Source organism: Carcharhinus amblyrhynchos, chromosome 15 (genome assembly GCF_965287045.1).
Source record: "Carcharhinus amblyrhynchos chromosome 15, sCarAmb.v2.hapA, whole genome shotgun sequence".
In the NCBI taxonomy this organism is placed as follows: Eukaryota; Metazoa; Chordata; class Chondrichthyes; order Carcharhiniformes; family Carcharhinidae; genus Carcharhinus; species Carcharhinus amblyrhynchos.
In genome coordinates, this window is record NC_137338.1 from 55,564,069 (window position 1) to 55,584,243 (window position 20,175).

General features: G+C 40.2%; 1 protein-coding gene across 1 annotated transcript; it reads left to right on the forward strand.

Moving 5' to 3' along the window:
- Positions 1-1,746: 1,746 nt before the first annotated feature.
- Positions 1,747-17,126, forward strand: cct8 (chaperonin containing TCP1, subunit 8 (theta)). The gene is made up of 15 exons (XM_080203964.1): positions 1,747-1,913; positions 4,068-4,158; positions 4,238-4,317; positions 5,339-5,488; positions 6,038-6,218; positions 6,873-6,934; positions 9,937-10,074; positions 11,061-11,239; positions 11,889-11,955; positions 12,033-12,120; positions 13,781-13,896; positions 14,399-14,470; positions 14,553-14,717; positions 15,535-15,654; positions 16,830-17,126. Exons 1-15 carry the CDS (start codon positions 1,854-1,856, stop codon positions 16,905-16,907), a joined length of 1,647 nt encoding a protein of 548 aa, XP_080060090.1. The 5' UTR covers positions 1,747-1,853; the 3' UTR covers positions 16,908-17,126.
- The last annotated feature ends 3,049 nt before the right edge of the window (positions 17,127-20,175 follow it).

Sequence of the window (20,175 nt, forward strand, 5' to 3'; positions counted from 1 at the left end):
TTGGCTTACATTAACACTGCAATGAAGTTACTGTGAAAAATCCCCTAGTTGCCACACTCTGCCACCTGTTCAGGTACACTGAGGGAGAATTGGCATGGCCAATGCATCTAACCAGCACGTCTTTCAGACTGTGGGAGGAAACCGGAGTACCTGGAGGCATGGAGAGAACATGCAAACTCCACACAATCATCCAAGGCAGGAATTGAACCAGGCCACTGGCACTTTGAGGCAGAAGTGCTAACCATGTGCCATCAAGTCAACCAACCTATGCTTGGAAGAAACTCATTTAAAATCATAACTTGAATTGTTATTGTGGCCTGTCCCTGCATCCCTCTTTCCCTTATCCCTCTTGTAATGTATGAATGCAGAAGGAGGAGACATTGTGAAACCTTATTCCCGTGTTTCATGTGTGTGAAATAAACCAATTTTATCTCATTCTCAAGTTTGCTGTGTGAGTTGTTCATAGTGGCTTAGAACATTTAAAATTTAAGAGTTGGGGAAACTTATAAAAGAAGAAAATCTTTTTTACTCCTATGCCAAAGGTCTCCTCACTGACCTAGCACCATACACCTTAAGCTAACCAAACCTGTGCTCACTGTTCCAAACTGACATTAAAGATCTTGATTTCAAAATTCTCATCGTAGTTTTCAAATCCCTCCATCATCTCATCCCTCCCCATCTCTGTAATCTCTTCCAACTCATGTCCCCAAGAGAGCTGTGCTCTTCTAATTCTGGTCTCCAGAATTTCCAACTTTAATTATTCCATCGCTGGTATGCCTTCAGGTACCTCACTTTCCTGCTTTAAGCAACAAAAGATTTACAGTGCTGGAGGCCATTCAGCCATCATGTCTGCACTAGCTGAAGAACATCAATTCTGCCCTAACGAGGGGCTAGAGTTTGGGCAGAAACGAATTTCTTTCACCAAACTTACGGCCAAGTGACCATAGCTCAGTTACCAATTTTGTTTGCTGACATTCCTGTGAAATGCTTTGAAATTTTTTTTAATGTTACTAGTGAATGCAATTTGTTGTAGTTTCAATTTGATTGAAGGGTCAGGGCTCAATGAACCTGCTCATCTTTTCAAGCGTCTAAAGTAAAAGCAAATTACTGCAGACGTTGGAAACTGAAAATAACAGAAAATGCTGGAAAATCTCAGCAGGTCTGACAGCATCTGTGGAGAGAGACTAGTCCAAACGACTTTAACCTGGTGTTGTGAGATTTCTTAGTGTGTTCACCCCAGTCCAACGCCGGCATCTCTACATCAGAGAGAATAGAACCAACGATTCGAGTTTGGATGAGACATTGGTTCTCTTTCTCCACAGATACTGTCACACCTGCTGAGATTTTCCAGCATTTTCTGTTCCCCCGCCCCATGCTCCCAAGTACGTTCGTAAAATCGAAAATTGTCAACAGAAGCCACGAGTTAATTTTGGGTGATCTCTGCACCGACTGCAGAAGCTAATCCTAAAATCCTGGTGTACATGGGATGAATAATAGGCCAAGGAATGCTGATGGGAGCTGAGATAGCTCTTTGCCTTCCGTTTGATATCTCGATAGCATGCAATCGGTTAAAAGCGGGGGAAGTAGAAAAAAACAAAAAAAAACACAATGTCCACCTTTCCTCAGTGGTGAGACCGGCTCCGACACATCGGCGCCCTGACCACGGTGACCGCTGGGAAGAAGGGCGCGTGGACGCAGTGGCCGCTGGGAAGAAGGGCGCGTGGACGCAGTGGCCGCTGGGAAGAAGGGCGTGTGGAGGCACTGGCTGCCGGGAGGAAGGGAGCTGGGTAGCGAGCAGCACTGTGTTCTGGGCGGTTCTCTATCGGTTTTTGGGCGACACAAAGTAACTGAAAATGGCGTTGCATTTACCCAAAGCTCCGGGCTTTGCCCAGATGTTAAAAGACGGCGCGAAGGTGCGTTGTTGAGGTGGTCGTCGATGGGTGGAGAGGGAAGAGGACTGGTGTGCTCGGGGGGGGGGGGGGGGGGGAGAGCGTGAGAAAGGTGCCCGGCCTTTTCAAGAAGCGCGTGCTGAGAAAGTTCCAGAAAGACCGAGAAATGTCGGCGGTGATTCCCGCCCGCCCGCACCCGGCTGGGACCTATAATCTGTTTGGGGCCGATCCTCAGCTGAGGTCCGTTCCTGCCGCGGGGCTCTGGCTGAGCCCGGGGCGGGGGGTCGGTGGTTGCATGTGCGCGGGGCTGCTCGAGGCCTAGTGCGGGGAGGCGGCCCCTTTGACAGTGAGACCAGGAGGCTCCGAAAGGGAAGGAAGGGGATAGTGTTGGTGCTGGATTTACAAATTTGTAGTTTAAGCCGTGAATCCAGTTCGTAACCAGAGCCCGGGTTTGGGGGGTGGATTTTAATGAAACACCAAGCAACGGGTGGCTGCACCTTATCTATTATGTGAATTAGGATCATATTTCAGCTGCAGTTATAACTGATCTCATTTATTAAAGTTGAGATATTGGTTAGTTATTAGGACTCACAAGTATTGTTCATCCTTTTCCCATTGTCAGGAAGTATTTGCTGAATTGTTATCTAGTTTGTTGTAAGATGAGAGTGTACAGCAACGTCGCATTTCAAGTTTTTTTGCACTGTCAGCGATGAATTGGATGAGTTTGGAATGGCTACAAGGTATTAGATTAGTTGCAAGTTTATGGTTTGATATTTAATTTAATTTGTCAATTAGTGGTGTAGCTGTTTTATGGGGGGGGTTGTCACCAACTTTTCTTGTCTCCATCATATCACAAAAATCTTAAATACGTTTATACTTGTGCAAAATATGCAAACAACTGACTTTTGTATTTTCTAGAGAGACATTGTAAATTGCTTTGTAGCAGACACGAAACAGAAGGTCAGTGAGAGTTGAGTCATAAAGATTTATTGCACAGGATGAGGTCCTTTGGCCTACTGTGTCTGCTGGCCATCAAGCACCTATCTATCCTAATTAATTTTCCAGTACTTGTTCTGTAGCCTTGTAAGATATGGTGTTTCAAGTGCTCATCTAAATGCTTCTTAAATGTGAGGATTCCTGTTGCTACCACCCTTTCAGGTAGTGAGTTCCAGGTTCTCATGACCCACTGGGTGAAGAAGAATTTCCTCAAATCCTTCTAAATCTCCTACCCATTACCTTAACTTTATTCCCCTGGTTATTGACCATCTACTAAGGGAAAAGAGTTTCTTCTTGCCTACCCTAGCTATGCCCTTCATTATTTTGTACATCTTAATCAAATCCTCTTGGCTCTGAGAAGAACAACCTCAAATGAATCAGCTGTCTTCATAGCTGAAAAATTTCAGCCAGACAACATCTTGGTAAATCTTCTCTGCATCCTTTAAGTGTTGAGGGTGGTGTGACCCAATGGTGGTGCTAACGGAAATTGGAATGCAGAAGAGAAATGCAATGTTGGCTACAGCTAGGGTGTGAATGAAGAAATCAGCATGTCGGGGAATGGGAACCAATAGGTCAAGGATGATGGGATGATAGATAGGTATGGGCCAAGGTACAGACTAGAGTTTATGTTTGGAGTTTGTATAGAGTTGGAATTGAGGTTAGTGAGGCTGGATTTGAAACAGCCCTATTTGGATATAACACACATATAAACAGTAAATGGTGTATGGAAGGTGTGTAATTATTCAAGGGATCATGAGGGCATGTTGGCAGTTGAATACTTTAACTTGTCAATAACCCTTGACTTGGCTACTGTCACTAGTTGAGGAAGTGGTTGTGATTACGAGCACTGGTGAAATTGAGATGCTAGTAAGGTAGAGGAAGCAGAATCATAGAGGATCTTGTTAGAAACCAATGGGCAAGAAACTAATATCCTTTATTGACTATATATTTGTAGCTGACTTATTGATTACACTATATAGAAAGTGCTGGAAATGACTTAGCAGGTCAAGCAGCATCTTAGTGAGGGGAATTGCGTTAGTACTTTCCTAACAGCATGCATAATAAGTGGAATGATTTCATATCATTCTGTGAAAGTTATTTCATCACTAGTTCACTGCATTTAACTTCACCAAGGGTCATAATTTTTCATAATAGTAGCTCTGTTTCTCTGTATATTTTCAGCACTTTTCAGGCTTGGAGGAAGCAGTTTACAGGAATATTCAAGCTTGCAAGGAGCTGGCTCAGACTACCCGTACAGCTTACGGTCCAAATGGTACATTTATGTTACTTCATATAATTCTGTTGTTTTTATTATAGATACTCTTGTACTAATAGACTTAATTTCTTCATAGGAATGAATAAAATGGTCATCAATCACGTGGAGAAGCTCTTTGTCACCAATGATGCTGCTACCATACTACGTGAATTAGAGGTTGGTGGTCAAGTTACTTTTAGCAATGAGTGGAGCCTGTTTAATGACACGTTAATTTCAATTTGGCAATTTCGTACTAACATCAGCTGTTTATGTTTGCAAAGTACAGCTGTAATTCACAAAAATTATAGAACCATTAGAAAAGCGACAGTTCTTCCAAAGGCTGGTTGAAAAAATTGTGTTGAGTCTGCAATGTCTGCAAGTTCGGATATTTTCTTCAGTAGCATTATGATACCTGCTGGTATGAATAATGTTTTCATTGCATTCCATTCAGAAGAACATGTGGAATTCTTGATCAAGTCCAAAGCATTCCATCTGTTGATGCTCTCTTTAAGGCATATAAATTTACTTCTTCCATTTGAAGAGATTCTTCTCTCCTGCTTTTCAGTAGATGATGTCAGTTGATCCTGAGTCAACAGTCTTTTCATTGTATACATCCACTATCCTCTTGGGTGGAAAGATTTGATCACTAGGTCTACTTATGTTCCTTGTGTTCCTATCATCAAAGCCCATGATAAATAAGTTGCTTGCTTTCACTTGTTTAAGATTCTCATCCCCTCCCTTTCTCAGTAATTTCCCATATGTATGTCTCTGCTCTTTTCAATTCTGGTGTTTGCTCCGCTTTTGACAGCTGTCTCCCCTGGTCATAAGTGTCTGAATTTTCTCCCTAAATCTCTTTGCACTATTTTCTCTTTTAACATGCTGTCCAAACCTGCCACAATAACCAAACCTGCAGAATATCACTGTGGCATGGTGTGAAATTTTGTTTGATCACCTTGTGTGAAGTATCTTGAGAGGTCTACCTTAAAGCATAGTATAAATACAAGCTGTTCTTCACATCTTCTGTACCCTTTAAATGTATTCCCCTCAGTTTTTTTTCTGTTGCAATAGTAAGCCTAGTCACTTGAACCAGTCTTCATAACCCTAACTTCCCACAGTATGCAAACTTATTTAAACAATTATGAATCAATCTCGATTTTTGGTGATTCTCCCAATGAATTATTGTATTTGTTGGATACAGGTTCAGCACCCTGCTGCAAAGATGTTGGTAATGGCTTCCCATATGCAAGAACAAGAAGTCGGAGATGGAACAAATTTTGTGCTAGTTTTTTCTGGTGCTCTACTGGAATTAGCTGAGGAACTTCTGCGAATGGGTCTTTCGGTCTCCGAGGTGTGTAGTTTCTTTAAAAAATTGGAACTTTCCCTTTGTAGTTTTGAGATATGTTTTGTAATGTTCAAAGCTTGAGGAATGGATATTAAACAATGAACCTTGTGTGCTATATTTTCACAGGATACTTGTCATAAATATGTGCTAATTGGCTCTGGCCAAAGTACATGTTTAATTTCTTTCTGTAATTTATCCTTCTAAGTTTGGGGTCCTTAAATAGTGAGACAGTTCCTAATTGCTGACAGGTTCAGGGTGGTCTGAATTTTGCTTCAGTGGTTGTCTCGGTTCAGTTTTGTTAGCCGAGAGGCATTGGTGCCTTTACTGGATAAAGCTGTGCTTCTTGATTCAGTTAGTATCTGTTCCAGAGGAAATGTAAGAATCTGTGCTTGAAGTTGCTGTACATTACTACTGTGATCGGTAAGCAGGGATTTAGAAGTTAACTAAAATTGAGTGTGATTACTATTTTTGTTGAGGGAAGACACAGCATTTAAGAATGCCTTGGACAGAAAAAAAAAAGTTTTCCATTTGTTTTGTGCTGTTTTTATTATGCAGGTAATAGAAGGCTATGAGGCAGCGGCCAAAAAGGCTCTAGAGATCCTTCCAGACCTGATCTGTTCCTCTGTCAAGAACCTGCGGGATGCAGAAGATGCATTGCCTGTCATTCGAAGTGCTGTAATGAGCAAACAATATGGCAATGCTGATTTCCTGTCTAAACTAATCACACAAGCATGTGGTATGTGTTTGGTTGGGAGCAATAATACATATTTAGGTCACCGCACTTGCGAAAGGATATTTTGGCCTTGGAGGGAGTGCAGAGGAGGTTCACTAGGCTGATACTGGAGATGAGGGGGTTGGACTATGAAGAGAGACTAAATAGACTGGGTCTGTACTCGTTGGAGTTTAGGAGGATGAGGGGGGATCTTATAGAGACGTATAAGGTAATGAAAGGGATGGATAGGGTGGAGGTAGCGAGATTTTTCCGCTTAGAAAGGATAGCAGGACCAGAGGGTGCAGCCTCAAGATCGGTGGGGGGGGGGAGCAGTTGAGATCGGAGTTGAGGAGGAACTTCTTTACTCAAAGGGTGGTGAGTCTCTGGAATTCTCTGCCTGTTGAAGTGGTGGAGGCTACCTTGCTAAATATATTTAAGTCACGTTAGATAGGTTTTTGACAGACAAGGGAATTAAGGGTTATGGGGAGAAAGTGGGAAAGTGGAACTGATCCACTTCAGATCAGCCATGATCTTATTGAATGGCGGAGCAGGCTCGAAGGGCTAGATGGCCTACTCCTCTTTCTTATGTTCATATATGTAAATAAAACAACTTAATGTGAGGAACCCTATCAGATTCTATTGAAAGCTTGTATAGTAATTACTTTGTTTTCCTTTTAGTATCTATCTACTCAGAATCTGGACATTTTAATGTGGACAATATTCGGGTCTGCAAAATTCTGGTGAGTCACATGGGTGAAATAAGACTTCTATTATTCCAGTATTAAACTTTCTAAAATTTACACCTTAAATACAAATAACAAAGCTTTCAGTTTTTGGTTGCCTGTCGGTCTGAGATTGGTTAGTCTGTTGCAGCCTTGTCACATTTGATCGCAAGATGAGCTTCTGACCTCATTCATTCTCTAAGCCTATTTCTACTCCCAAACTTTGCCCCATCTCAGTTCATCTGGTGCGGAAACCCCTTTTCATGTTTTTGTTGCCTCTACACTTGACTATTCCAACTGTCACATTCTGCCCTCCATATACCTGGGGGCACCCAAATCTTTTCTGCTGGTCCAAGCCTTGCCAGGTCCTGTTGCCTCTGTGCTTGCTGAGCCTACATTGGCTCCCACTCAAACAATATCTTGATTTTGAAATTTTCATCCTTATTGTTAAATCACTTTAGGGTCTTTTTTTTAATCTGTAATCTAAAAAAGCTCCTGATCTACGGACACCCGGTGCGGAGAGGGGAGGGTCAGGATGCCGATCTCCTCGTGAACCTGCTCCTGGGCCTGGCGAGACGCGCCATCAACAGGTCCAGGCAATGGGTGATCAACAGGGCCATCTGTCCCGACTGTCTGCCCCTCTACTGCGGCTACGTTCGCGGCCGGGTGTCCCTGGAGAGGGAGCACGCAGTGTCCGCGGGCAGTCGAGGCCTTCCGTGCCCATTGGGCACCACAGGGGCTGAGGTGCCTTATAGACCCTGACAGTCATGTTTTGATTTGATGTGTCTTAAGTTTCTTTTGTACTTTTTGTTTCTGTTTGGGCTGTTCCCCCTCCTTTTGGGGAGCTGCCCCCTTTTTCTTTGTCTGAATGTAATTTAAGTTTGTTTACTTGGTTCGACCCAAAAGACCGAGATATTTGCGCTCCTAATTCTGGCTGCTTGTGCATCCATAAGAAATAGGAGCAGGTGTAGGCCATCTAGCCCTTCGAGCCTGCCCCGCCATTCAATAAGATCATGGCTGATCTGTTGTGTCTCAGTTCCACATTCCCGCCCTCTCCCCATAACCCTTAATCCCCTTGCCTATCAAAAACCTATCAACCCGCGTCTTAAATATATTTAGCAAGGCAGCCTCCACCACTTCAACGGGCAGAGAATTCCAGAGATTCACCACCCTTTGAGTGAAGAAGTTCCTCCTCAACTCCGTTCTAAACCGCCCCCCCCCCTTTATCTTGAGGCTGTGCCCTCTAGTCCTACTGTCCTTTCTGAGCAAGAAGAGCCTCTCCACCTCTATCCTATCCATCCCATTCATCATCTTATATGTCTCAATGAGATCTCCCCTCATTCTTCTAAACTCTAACGAGTACAAACCTAGTTTATTCAGCCTCTCCTCATAGTTCAACCCCCTCAACTCCGGTATCAGCCTAGTAAACCTCCTCTGCACTCCCCCCAAGGCCAAAATATCCTTGCGTAAGTGCGGCGCCCAAAACTGCACACAGTACTCCAGCTGTGGCCTCACCAATGCCCTATACAGCTGCAGCAAGACCTCCCTACTTTTATATTCAATCCCCCTCGCTATGAAGGCCAGCATCCTATTAGCCTTCCTGACCACCTGCAGGCTGGGTTTTTGCGACTCATGCACAAGGACCCCGAGGTCCCTCTGCACCGTTGCATGCTGCAGTTTTTTGCCATGTAAGTAATAGTCCTTCCTACCAAAGTGGACAACTTCAGACTTGCCAACATTAAATTCCATTCGCCCAGCCTATTTAGATCCTTCTGCAAACTTTCCACACCCTCCGCACAATTTGCCGTTCCACCAATCTTGGTGTCATCAGCAAATTTCGACACCATACACTTGGTTCCCTCCTCCAGATCATCTGTATAAATGGTAAATAGCTGAGGCGCCAGCACCGACCCCCTGGGGCACTCCACTAGTCACTGACCGCCAATCCGAATAGCACCCATTGACCCCCACTCTCTGCCTCCTATTTGACAGCCAATCCCCTATCCACGCTAACACCCTACCCCCAACTCCATGCCCCCTGACCTTCTGTAATAACCTCTTGTGCGGCACCTTATCAAACACCTTCTGAAAATCAAGAAACACCACCTCTATCCACCGCCCTAGACACATCCTCATAGAACTCCAATAAATTCGTCAGACACGACTTCCCCTTAACGAAACCGTGCTGCGTCTGCTCTATCAAACAATTCTCCTCAAGATGCCTCGCTATTTTCTCCTTGATCACGGATTCTAACATTTTACCTACAACAGACGTTAAAGTAACCGACCTATAATTCCCTGCCTTTTGCCTGCCACCCTTCTTAAACAACGGCGTAACATTAGCCGTTTTCCAATCTTCCGGCACTTCCCCAGAATCCAGCGATGTTTGGAAAATAATCACCAAGGCTGATTTTTAATTGCTGCACCATTGACTGTGTCTTCAGTTGCCTAGGCTTTAAGCTTTAGAATTCCCTACCTACGCCTCTGTTTCTCTGCCATGTTTTCTCCTTTAAGAAACCCCTTAAAACCTGTTCTTTGACAAAGCTTTTGGTCATCTGACATACCTCCTTATTTGGCTCAACCTCATGTTTTAAACATTACAGCACAGTACAGGCCCTTCGGCCCTCAATGTTGTGCCGAGCTATGTCCAATTCCAAGATCAAGCTATCCCTCTTCCTATAATTCTGGTGTGCCTCATGTGCCTATCCAGTAACCGCTTGAAAGTTCCTGAAGTGTCCGACTCCACTATCACTGCAGAGTATTTTATAATACTCCTGTGAAGTTCCTTGGGACGTTTTATTGCATTAAACGTGTTGTACAAATGCAAGTTGTTGCTTCTGTAGCATTGTAAGTATTTTGTTGAATGAAATTGGAATTTTGCAGAACATTAACATTTTTAGTTTAAATGGATTTTTGAGGCATTCATGGCTGTTGGCAGAAATATTAGCTTAACTGAATGATATCATAGTGGCATGACTGGAAAGGGCATGGTGTGATATTAATGTATACATTTTTTTTAGGGATCTGGTGTGCTTACTTCATCAGTGCTTCATGGAATGGTTTTCAAACGAGAAACTGAGGGGGATGTCACCTCTGTCAAAGATGCTAAAATAGCAATATATTCTTGTCCTTTTGACTGCATGGTAACAGAGACAAAGGTACCATAGATTCTGTTTGATAACTTTTCAAAATCTGTATTTATGAACTGTAAAATATGCAAAATAGATGCAAAATATACTGTTATTTTGAAAGACTGCTCATGGGACATTGGTGGCCTGTTTTTAATGTTAGGATCGTGATGCTACATGTATGTTATGCTCAAAGTGGAGTTGTTTAATCTGAACTTTTAAGTTTAAATGTCAAAGTAGAATTGCTACAGATAAACCTGATGTCAGTAAGTTTATTTTTTTTAACCATCAGTTCTGTTGCTGCTTCTAGCTTCAATCTTGTACTGTCTGAAAGTGTCTTTTGTGTCACACACAGTGGTGAAAGTGTTATGTTCTCCAGTTGTTTCATAATGCACTTGTTAAGGGGTCTGCAGCCAGAACTTCCATCAAAAAGTTCAATCCCATTGGTGGTCAGCAGCCTATTCCTTCATAAAGTATGATGCATATTTCCCATTTTGGTCACTTCCTGCGTTACTATCTGTGCACATATTATCTGATTATGGCTATATTGGGTATCGGTGCTGCCACTATCTCTCCGGGTAAGAGGATTTGGGTTTGGTGAATATCATTTCCCCATTTTAAAAGAAAATAGTTCTGATGGTTGTGCGAACTTTGAGTTGCAACATTGCGGCAGTGATCTTAGTAAACGTGATTTGTTTTTTCACAAGTGATTTCATTCAAAGTCTTCTGATTCTGCTCTGGTTATTTTGCAAAATGGAAATTGAGAGCTGGAGCATATTTGCTCTCATTTAGCTGTATTCACATTGTATATTCGTGGATAACCTAAACCCTCCTTAGGAGCAATTTTAGGGATAATTTGTTAAATTTCATCTGACATTATGCAAAGACCCATAACACATTCTGTATGAATTTTCTGTTCCAAGCTGCATTTGAGCACAATCGTTGCCGGAAGTAGTCAAGTTTATTTTGCATAAGGAGCGAACAATCTTTTCCAGTATGAAATTTTTTTTTTGCAGGGTACAGTTTTATTAAAGAATGCAGATGAATTGATGACTTTCAGCAAAGGAGAGGAGGATCTCATGGAAGTTCAAGTGAAGGCTATAGCAGATGCTGGTGCTAATCTAATCGTAACTGGAGGGAAAGTAGCCGACATGGCTTTGCATTATGCTAACAAATATCAGCTGATGGTGGTTAGGCAAGTGACTTTATAAATTCGTTTTTGGACCACGTTAATTTCTCCTTGTTTCGTGCTGAGGCTGATCCGAGTGTTCCATTAGGATGCAGTGATTGCTAATATTTATTTTTTTCACAGATCAGCTTAGCTTACTAAGTGTGACATTACCATTGTGTATTATGCATCCGGGCCATTTATTCAGTATTTCAAGTAAATAATTCTATTTGGTGAAACATTTTAATTTTCAATTAGTATAGAAGCTTGTGGATCTTTAAAGATCTACTGAGGCAAGTGTGTGCATGTGAATGATGGGTTTAGGTAAGGGTGCAGTGCTGTCAGTCAGATAACAAAAGTATAGCCAGCAGCATGTCAACCACTTGTCTGAATTATTAGAAATGAAGGCCCTTGTGGGATGGTACCATGGCAGGAACCACTGATCTTAGAGGAAGGAAAACATGGAGGTGGGGAAATCGGCATTCAAGAATGAGGTGATCCAGAATATTATAATTTTGTGGCTATAAGTGTGCTATCAGTTAGCTTCTTATTTGATGATTGGCTTTGCTGTTGATTCCAAAATGTCTGTTCATGTAAGGTTTCAAATTGTAGTCAAAATAAGCCTAAATTGCTTATTTTCATGACCTCATCTATGGTCTCCATTTTCTTTTTCCAGGTTAAACTCTAAATGGGATTTAAGACGACTATGCAAAACAGTAGGAGGTACAGCCCTTCCAAGATTGGTAAGTAGAATAGTGAATAAAATTTCTTAACAATATTAAAGTTAAATGCAGTTTTAAATTTAGTTTTCTTTTTTCAGACACCACCTACTCCAGAAGAAATGGGGTACTGTGATAGCGTTTATTTGTCAGAAGTTGGTGACACACAGGTGGTGATATTTAAGCATGGTGAGTTTTTAGTATGGATTATCAATGTTTGATATCTCAAAGTACGGTTTTCCCTGAAATCTACTGAGGGAAAAAATTTTTCCATGTGGAAGCCTGGGCTTCCTATGAGCAGAAATATGGAAGGTGGTGTTTTTGAGTCAACAATAAACTCATTCTCTTGATAAGCTCACTTGAGAATATGTTCTTCAGACCTCTTTAATTCAGACACATCTGTGAGTGCCTTGTACACTGATGGGACAAAGAATCACAGGAGACTTAGTTCTGTCAACTTGTCATGTCATTAGCATAGGTTTGTCAAATGAAAACTTGTTTTAAACTGCAGTCTATGTTGAGGTGGTTCACCCACCCCCGCCTTTCCCCTGAAGTGAGTGAACATGCTGCATTGTGTATTCCATGTATTTAATGGTATTTAAATCGTCCTTTTCAAGTATGTGGATTTAAACTAACCGATTTTAAATAGGTCACAAAGCTATGTTTTAAATGTCCCCATGTTTTAAATATCACTTAAACTTCAATAAAATATTCTTTTAGAAGAAACACAAGTGATATAAAAATGAGTGTGTTAGGCTGTTGAGATATGTGGGAGTCCTTAATGTAATCTGTGCTCTGAGGCTACTTTCCAGGCAATATAAAATCTTTGGTTGCTTTAATTCTATGCAAAGAATTCGTAGAGAAGCAGAAGATTTTTGCTAAGAGAAACGAACAAAAAAAGCAAATGTTAAGCAGAGCAAGTCAGTTAGAATCTGTAAATAAAAAGATGCAGACAAAGCACTTAAAACAGCTGAGAAAAAAATGGGCACTTTGCCAGAATCTATCAAACCCTTCCTCCTTGCCCACCAAAATATTTCCTTGATTTTATTTTGTGGAAGAGTGGTTCATTTTTTTTCAATTCTGATGAAGTCTGAAACAGTAATTTTAATCTTAAAAATAAAAAAAAAGCTTACGTAGCACTTCAAGACCTCTCAATACACTTCAGAGCCAGTGCGATACTTTTGGACATAGTCACTTTGGTAATGTAGGAAATGCGATTACTAATTTGATCTCCGTGAACTCCCATAAACAGCAGTGTTAGCATGACCAGATCTGTTGTTGTGATATTGTTGGATAAACATTGGCAAGGACACCAGGGATAACTCCCCTACTGTTAAAGGAGTAACAGATTTTTTTTTACATCCACCTGAGCAGACAGATGAACATTTCATCCCAAAGGTAGCACCTCTGACAATGCTGTTCTTCATTTCTTCCACCTCAGTGCTGCACTGCAGTGTTAAAATGTCAACAGTGTTTGTTCCTGCTGTTGGTTGGTCATCTTTTCATTTTTAAGTTTTGTCATGCTCGATTATTTGTGTATTTACAATTCCACTACAGCTTGAGAGCTGTAGAAACTTTTCTCAACAAAATGTAGTTGTACTTTGGATGTGATTCTGCATTCATTACCAATTTTAATAACCTGGCATGTTTTATAGATGTAGTATAACGATGGCACAGTTAATCTTTTTTTTCCAAAATTCCACTCTAGACTCTGTCTAAAATAGAATGTCTTTATGGATATCACACAAGCATCTGCTTAGACTTATCTTTTACTACTTCAACTAGGCAAAAATGAAATCATTACTCACTGCAATATAAACACTAATTGCTGGATTATGACTTATTGCAGAGAAAGAAGATGGTGCAATCTCCACAGTTGTAGTCCGTGGTTCTACAGATAATATAATGGATGATGTTGAGAGGGCAGTTGATGATGGTGTCAACATTTTTAAAGTTCTCACAAAGGTACTGTAAACTGATTAGATTTGAAATCTAATGAAAGATGTTTTCTTTTGGTTCTCTAGATATTGGATCTGTTAACTGATTTTTAGTGTGCGATCATCTAAGGTTTACATGATGTGTTGAAGACTTGAAACTTATTGTTCAAGTTGGTGGATTGATACTTGAGATGAGCAATTGTGTAATTTCCTTTGTCTTTAGCTGTATGTCTACATGTGTATAGAATACATGCAAGACTATTTCCACTTGTGTGTCCTTTGAGAGTTGACCAAGTATTCTAGAATTTAAGGTTTACAAATTAAGTTTTAATCTCCGGACCAGTTTTGTTTCTGTTGTGGGGGGCAACTGAGTATAAACTTTATAACTTCCTTGTTTTAACTGGATGAATGATCCCTTTATTACTGTTAAAGGACTGTATTGCGTAGTTCTTTATATTTAATCTAATGTGTGTTACACAGTCTAATTTGTTCAGTTATACTGTCTTATTAACCAAATGTTCAATCAACAGGATAAACGCTGTGTACCAGGTGCAGGAGCAACTGAAATTGAGTTGGCCAAGCGGATCACAACTTATGGAGAGGTAAGGGAGGAAACTAGCAGTTTGTCATTTTTAAGAAATTTGCAGTTAAGAATTAATAATTGATTTCTTTGTTTCTTTTCAGTCATGTCCTGGTCTTGAGCAATATGGCATCAAGAAATTTGCAGAAGCTTTTGAAAGTATTCCACGAGCTTTGGCTGAGAACTCTGGTGTTCGAGCTACTGAAATCATTTCAAAATTGTATGCAGTACATCAGGAAGGAAACAAAAACATCGGATTTGATATTGAGGTAATTAATCCTCAATAATCCTTAGTTTGTCTAATCATTGCAACAGTTACCGATGCTCTGGATTGAATGTCTTCAGTCTCTCATCCTCAGCAGGAAGTGGATGCATTGTCTTTGCCTCTGGAATCTTGGCTAATATCTAACGCATATAGATGGATTGCAAATCTCTACTTCTGGTGTAAAAGCCCTAATATGAATTTAATTCAGCTGCTTTAACAAATCCAATTCCAATTAATTTTATGATGCCGATTCCTATCTACCAAAACAGCTGAAGAAAAGTGGGCTGATAATGGGAAAATTCACGATACAATTGTAAATTCTCTCAAAGCAGTTTCATTCTTCATCTGACTGCTGCTTTATGTAGTGCTCTAAGTGGTGGCTAAATTTTTTTCTGTATTTTTCATTTTAATGAACATTAACTCCAAAATATTGACTACAACTTTACATTCAAATGGTTTACCTCAAAGCAGTTCACTATTTTAATGCATGGGAACTGCTGTTTCTGTATTATAAGAATGACGAGTGTCTGGTACCAGACGTTTGTGTTAAGTCTTTCCATGGAGTCAAGTAGCCACAGTAACTTTTTACTGACCAAAACTACTCTGTGACCATTTTGATTTGGAATTGTAAACCAAAAACTGAATATGTGCTAAGATGTTACTCGAGGGCATATCTTAACACAGTTTTTGCACTAGACTAAGTCAATGTTTTATCAGTTACTTTTCTTTGAGAAATAAATCCCAATAATTGTTAGGTCTTCCTAAATTGGTTGAGTGGATGATTTGATTTGATTTTTTTTTCCCCATTATATTCTTTTCAGGGTGAAGGTTCAGGCCTGAAGGACATGCTGGAGGCTGGAATACTAGACCCATACTTGGTTAAATACTGGGGTATTAAGCTTGCCACCAATGCTGCTGTAACTGTTCTGAGAGTAGACCAGGTGAGTAATGGCTCCCAGAATGATGTTGGCTTACTTGAAGGATTTTAAATGTCTGTTGCTTCACTTACATAGATATTCGGTTTTAGATTTTTACTGTGCATCATAGGGTTTCGCAGCTTTGAAAATATGTAGCATACAGGCCTGGATCTCAAACTATTTTTGAAATGCTGATATTCAAGTCTTTTGTGGCAATTTGTGAGTTTGGAGAATGTTAACCTCTCTAATTTGTGCATCTCAGAATGGTTCTGAATTGCATGGAACAGCATCATTGTAAATGTATCCTTAGTTGACAAAATAGAGTTCTGTGGAGAAGACATGTTAGATATTTAACAAAATGGCTATTTCAGTTTTCATGTTTTGCAGGTATTATAAATGTTTTTAAAACATTTCCTTACTGGTTTTCCACTGAAAGTTGAAGAAGGATAATATGTGCAATTACATTAGGAGTTTTCTTAATCTGTAGTAAAAAGTTCCCATAAATATCTTTGGAACTTTGCCCAAGTGCCCATTCTTCAGAATGTCCCCAAATTATTGGGTGTCCTTGTCTAACATTAGATATGCACCTCCAGCTGGATGCAGTGGATTGCAATTGGGAGTGGAAATCTGTTAATTTTTAACTGTTTCTTTGGAACCAAATGCAAATTCTAGATGTTATTAGTTGAAATCATCTAATTCAGCGTTGATCTATTTTCTGATCTGTGAAAGCTAAACATCCTTCTGTTCATTTGAGATGTGGGCATCACTGGATAAGCCAGCATTTATTGCCCTTGAGAAAGTGGTGGTGAGCTGCCTTCTTGAACTCTTGCTGTTGTGTAAGTACAATCTCAATGCTGTTGGGAGTTCCAGGATTTTGACCCAGCTACAGTAAAGGAAAAGGTGATGCATTTCCAAGTCAGGATGGTGAGTGACTTGGTGGGGAACTTCCAGGTGCTGATGTTCCCATGTCTCTATTTTTGTATTTCATTAAATACATCTGAAACTTTTAGGTGCTTCATAAACTGAAGTGATTAATGCAGCCTGTGTATTCAAAAATCTTGCATTCCACCCAAAAAACAATTTTTCATTAGCTGTTCTACAAGCTTTTATTTGCTCTTCTGTTGGATAACTGCATGACTCAAATTCTGCTGCTGGTTTTAATTTATCAGTATCCTCAATGGTGGTTTTTTTCTTTACAGATAATAATGGCAAAACAGGCAGGTGGACCCAAACCTCCAGCGCAGAAGAAAGACTGGGATGATGATCAAAATGACTGAACAATTTTAACCACCTAGGAATTAATTTTTACCAACTAATGTATGTACTGAGCAGAAACCCTACTTTGTCGTACAAATTGGACCTGTTTAAGTTTTGTTATTTATGCAGCTTGTTTACTTATGAGATACAAAATTGTGGTATTATGCTGAAGGGTCACAAAATACTGGCACTGTTCTGTCTAATAAAAGACTTGACTACCGAAATAAGCTTGTCTTTTGTTTACTTTGATTTTCCTTATCACTTACAAATTAACAATCTTCAATGTTAGTGCTCAGTTTGAGTATTAAAATGAAATATCACCCATTATGGTACAGAAGGAAGCCATTTGGTACATCGTGTTTGTACTGGTTCTCCAAATGAGCATTAGGACTTGGTGCCTTTTCCCCAAGACTCTACACTTTATTCAAATAATTATTTAATGGTCTGTTGAATGCCTTGATTGAACGTGCCTCAACCACACATCCAAGCACTGCATTAAGACCCAAACGACTGTTTCCTTTCATCACTTTAAATTTGTGCCCTCTCATTCTTGCTCTTGTACTCTGCCTGTATTAAAGCCCAGGATATCATATGCTTTATTAACTGCTCTTGCCACCTGCCCTACCACTTTCAATGTTCTCTGCTGCTGTACTTGGTAGAATTATACCCCTTATTTTTGTTTATCCATGTTCTTTCTAACAATGTATCACACTTCATGGAACTTCATCTGCCACTTATCCAGTCGGTCCAACTATGTTGTTTTGAAGTTGTTCTCTTCAGTTTACAATGCTTGCAAGTTTTGGCATCTGCAAGCCTTATTGTTCTCTTCACACCAAGATGTATGTATGTTTATATAATATATAATCACAAAAGCAAGGGTCCAAAAACTGTCCATTACTCACTACTCCCTATTACTTAGTCAATTTTATATCCACCTTACCACTGCCCCTTTTATTTCAAGAGCTATAAAGTTTAAGTCTGGGCACTATCAAACACTTTTCAAATCCATGTGCACTGCAACAACAGCATTACCTTCAACAAACTGTCATGTTTTCTTTATCTTAAAGTTGAGTAATTCAGAGCCTTAAATTCCCTTTGTTTTGTTGTGTGGTTTGGGATCAGTTGAGTGTTAGAAGGACTTGAGTTGTAAACTTAGATTCTGTTTCTTGGGCTTTTCACTGATGTAAATAGAGGTCCTGAGTTTGTTGCTGCTTTCATCTACTTGCTCCTGTTTTAAAATGAAATGCACTTTCAAGGTATCTGTCTAATAACTTACTAGCTCATCATAGCCTAAATTTTTTTTGATTAAATATTCTCTAGACTTTCAATTTCAACTGTGCTAACAACTTAGCAGTTGAAATCACAGTACCTTAATATGGCACCTGACATTTTGCCAGGCACATGAAATGAAAACTCTACAAATATTTATTGTAGCAGTTGTGAAATAAAGGTTAATGACTCCCACCTGTAGTGTACTATGAAACTATTCTAAATGTGAATCCAGTATTGTTACCATGAAACTCATCTCCAAACTGTGTGGCCTGGGCCTCAGCACCTCCCTAACTCAGATCACACAAGGATAGGCAACAACACGACCTCCATGATAATCCTCAACACTGGTGCCCCACAAGGCTGTGTTCTGAGCTCCCTACTATGCTCATATCTGATTGTGCAGCCAAATTCCCCTCCAATTTGATGTGAGTTTACTGACAACACCAATGTAGTGGGTCAGATCTCAAACAATGACAAAACAATACAGGAATGAGATAGAAAATCTGATGAACTGGTGTGGCAACAATAATCTTTCCCTCAATGTCAACAAAAAGGAGATTGTCGTTGACATAAGGAAATAAAGGACAATATGCCCTTGTCTACATCAATGGGAATGAAATAGGGTTGAGAGCTTCAAGTTTAAGTGTCCAGATCACCAATCACATGTCCTAGTGCCCCCATGCTAACATAGTTAAAGCCCACCAACACCTCTACTGCCTCAGAAGATTAAGGAAATTTGGCATGTCAGCCATGACTCTCACCAATGTTTACACCATAGGAAGTGTTCTTTCTAGTTGTGTCACAGCTTGGTATGGCTCCTACTCTACCCAAGACCACAAGAAACTATAAAAGGTTGTGAATACAGCCTAATCTATCACGTAAACCAGCCTCCATCGATTGTCTACACTTCCCACTGCCTCAGCAACGCAGCCAGCATAATTAAGGACCCCCACGCATCCTGGACATTCTCTTCCACCTTCCTTCAGGAAAAAGATACAAAAGTCTAACATCACGTACCCACCAACATAAAAAATAGCTTCTTCCATGCTGTCAGACTTTTGAATAGACTTCCCTTGCATTAAATGGATCTTTTTCTACACCCTCGCTATGATGCTAACACTACATTCTGCACTTTCTCGTTATGTCTATAGCACGCAAGAAACAAGACTTTTCACTGTTAAGACATTTGACAATAATAATTCAAATCAAATCAAATATCTTGTATGGTGAATCTGTTTACAGCAAAGTGATCTAAAAACACCTGGGGGCTCACTGCATTCTAAGTAGCTTTAAAGTAGTTACATGCCACCCAGAATCAGAGACATTTGGCAGAACGAGTTGAAGGTAGTACTTACTCCTTGTCATTTTGTGCATTAAAAATTGATTTAACCCAGACTTAAATGCATTACCAAAAGCAAATTGAACAAGTGCTTTAGTTTGAAGTAGTTTCAGCTTTCAGCCAGGGGGCAGTGCTGGTATTTTAAATGTGCGTGCCAAAGTTTAAAATGTTTCTTTGCAAAGAGATGTTTATTTTTCCTCCATATTTCATTAATTATATACAGCTTTTGTTTGACTTTGAAACATTTTTATGTCTAAAACATAAAAGTGAACACAACACTTAAGTATTTAAAAATACCCTTGACTGTTGCTCCATGGATGCCAAAATTAGTGTTAAAAAAACTGAAGGCTGCACCCCTTCAACTTGGAATGATAGGGTCAATGGTTTTTCCAGGGACAAGATCATCAAAAGCAGCCATGAACAAATCTTGTGGGCAACTGATGGTTGTAGTATACTATGGGAAATGAGGGCCAACAGTTAAGCAGTTCAGATTTAGAAAGTGGGAGGTAATTTGTTGGAGACCATGATGTGCTGTTAAGGACCACACCACCAACAGTTTGGCGGTAGCAGGCGGAAGCTGCAGTGAGGCAAGCTTGTAAAAACCACAAAGCTGGATTTGAAAGATCTTATTCTCTATGATGCTACCAAATTTACCAGACAAAAAATTACAAAGTGAA

Excerpts from the sequence above, each read along its gene's own strand:
- cct8 (XM_080203964.1), top strand. The coding sequence starts at position 1,854 with ATGGCGTTGCATTTACCCAAAGCTCCGGGCTTTGCCCAGATGTTAAAA. Across the intron at positions 4,318-5,338 it reads CCATACTACGTGAATTAGAG|GTTCAGCACCCTGCTGCAAA; the intron begins GTTGGTGGTCAA and ends TGTTGGATACAG. Across the intron at positions 6,935-9,936 it reads TTCGGGTCTGCAAAATTCTG|GGATCTGGTGTGCTTACTTC; the intron begins GTGAGTCACATG and ends CATTTTTTTTAG.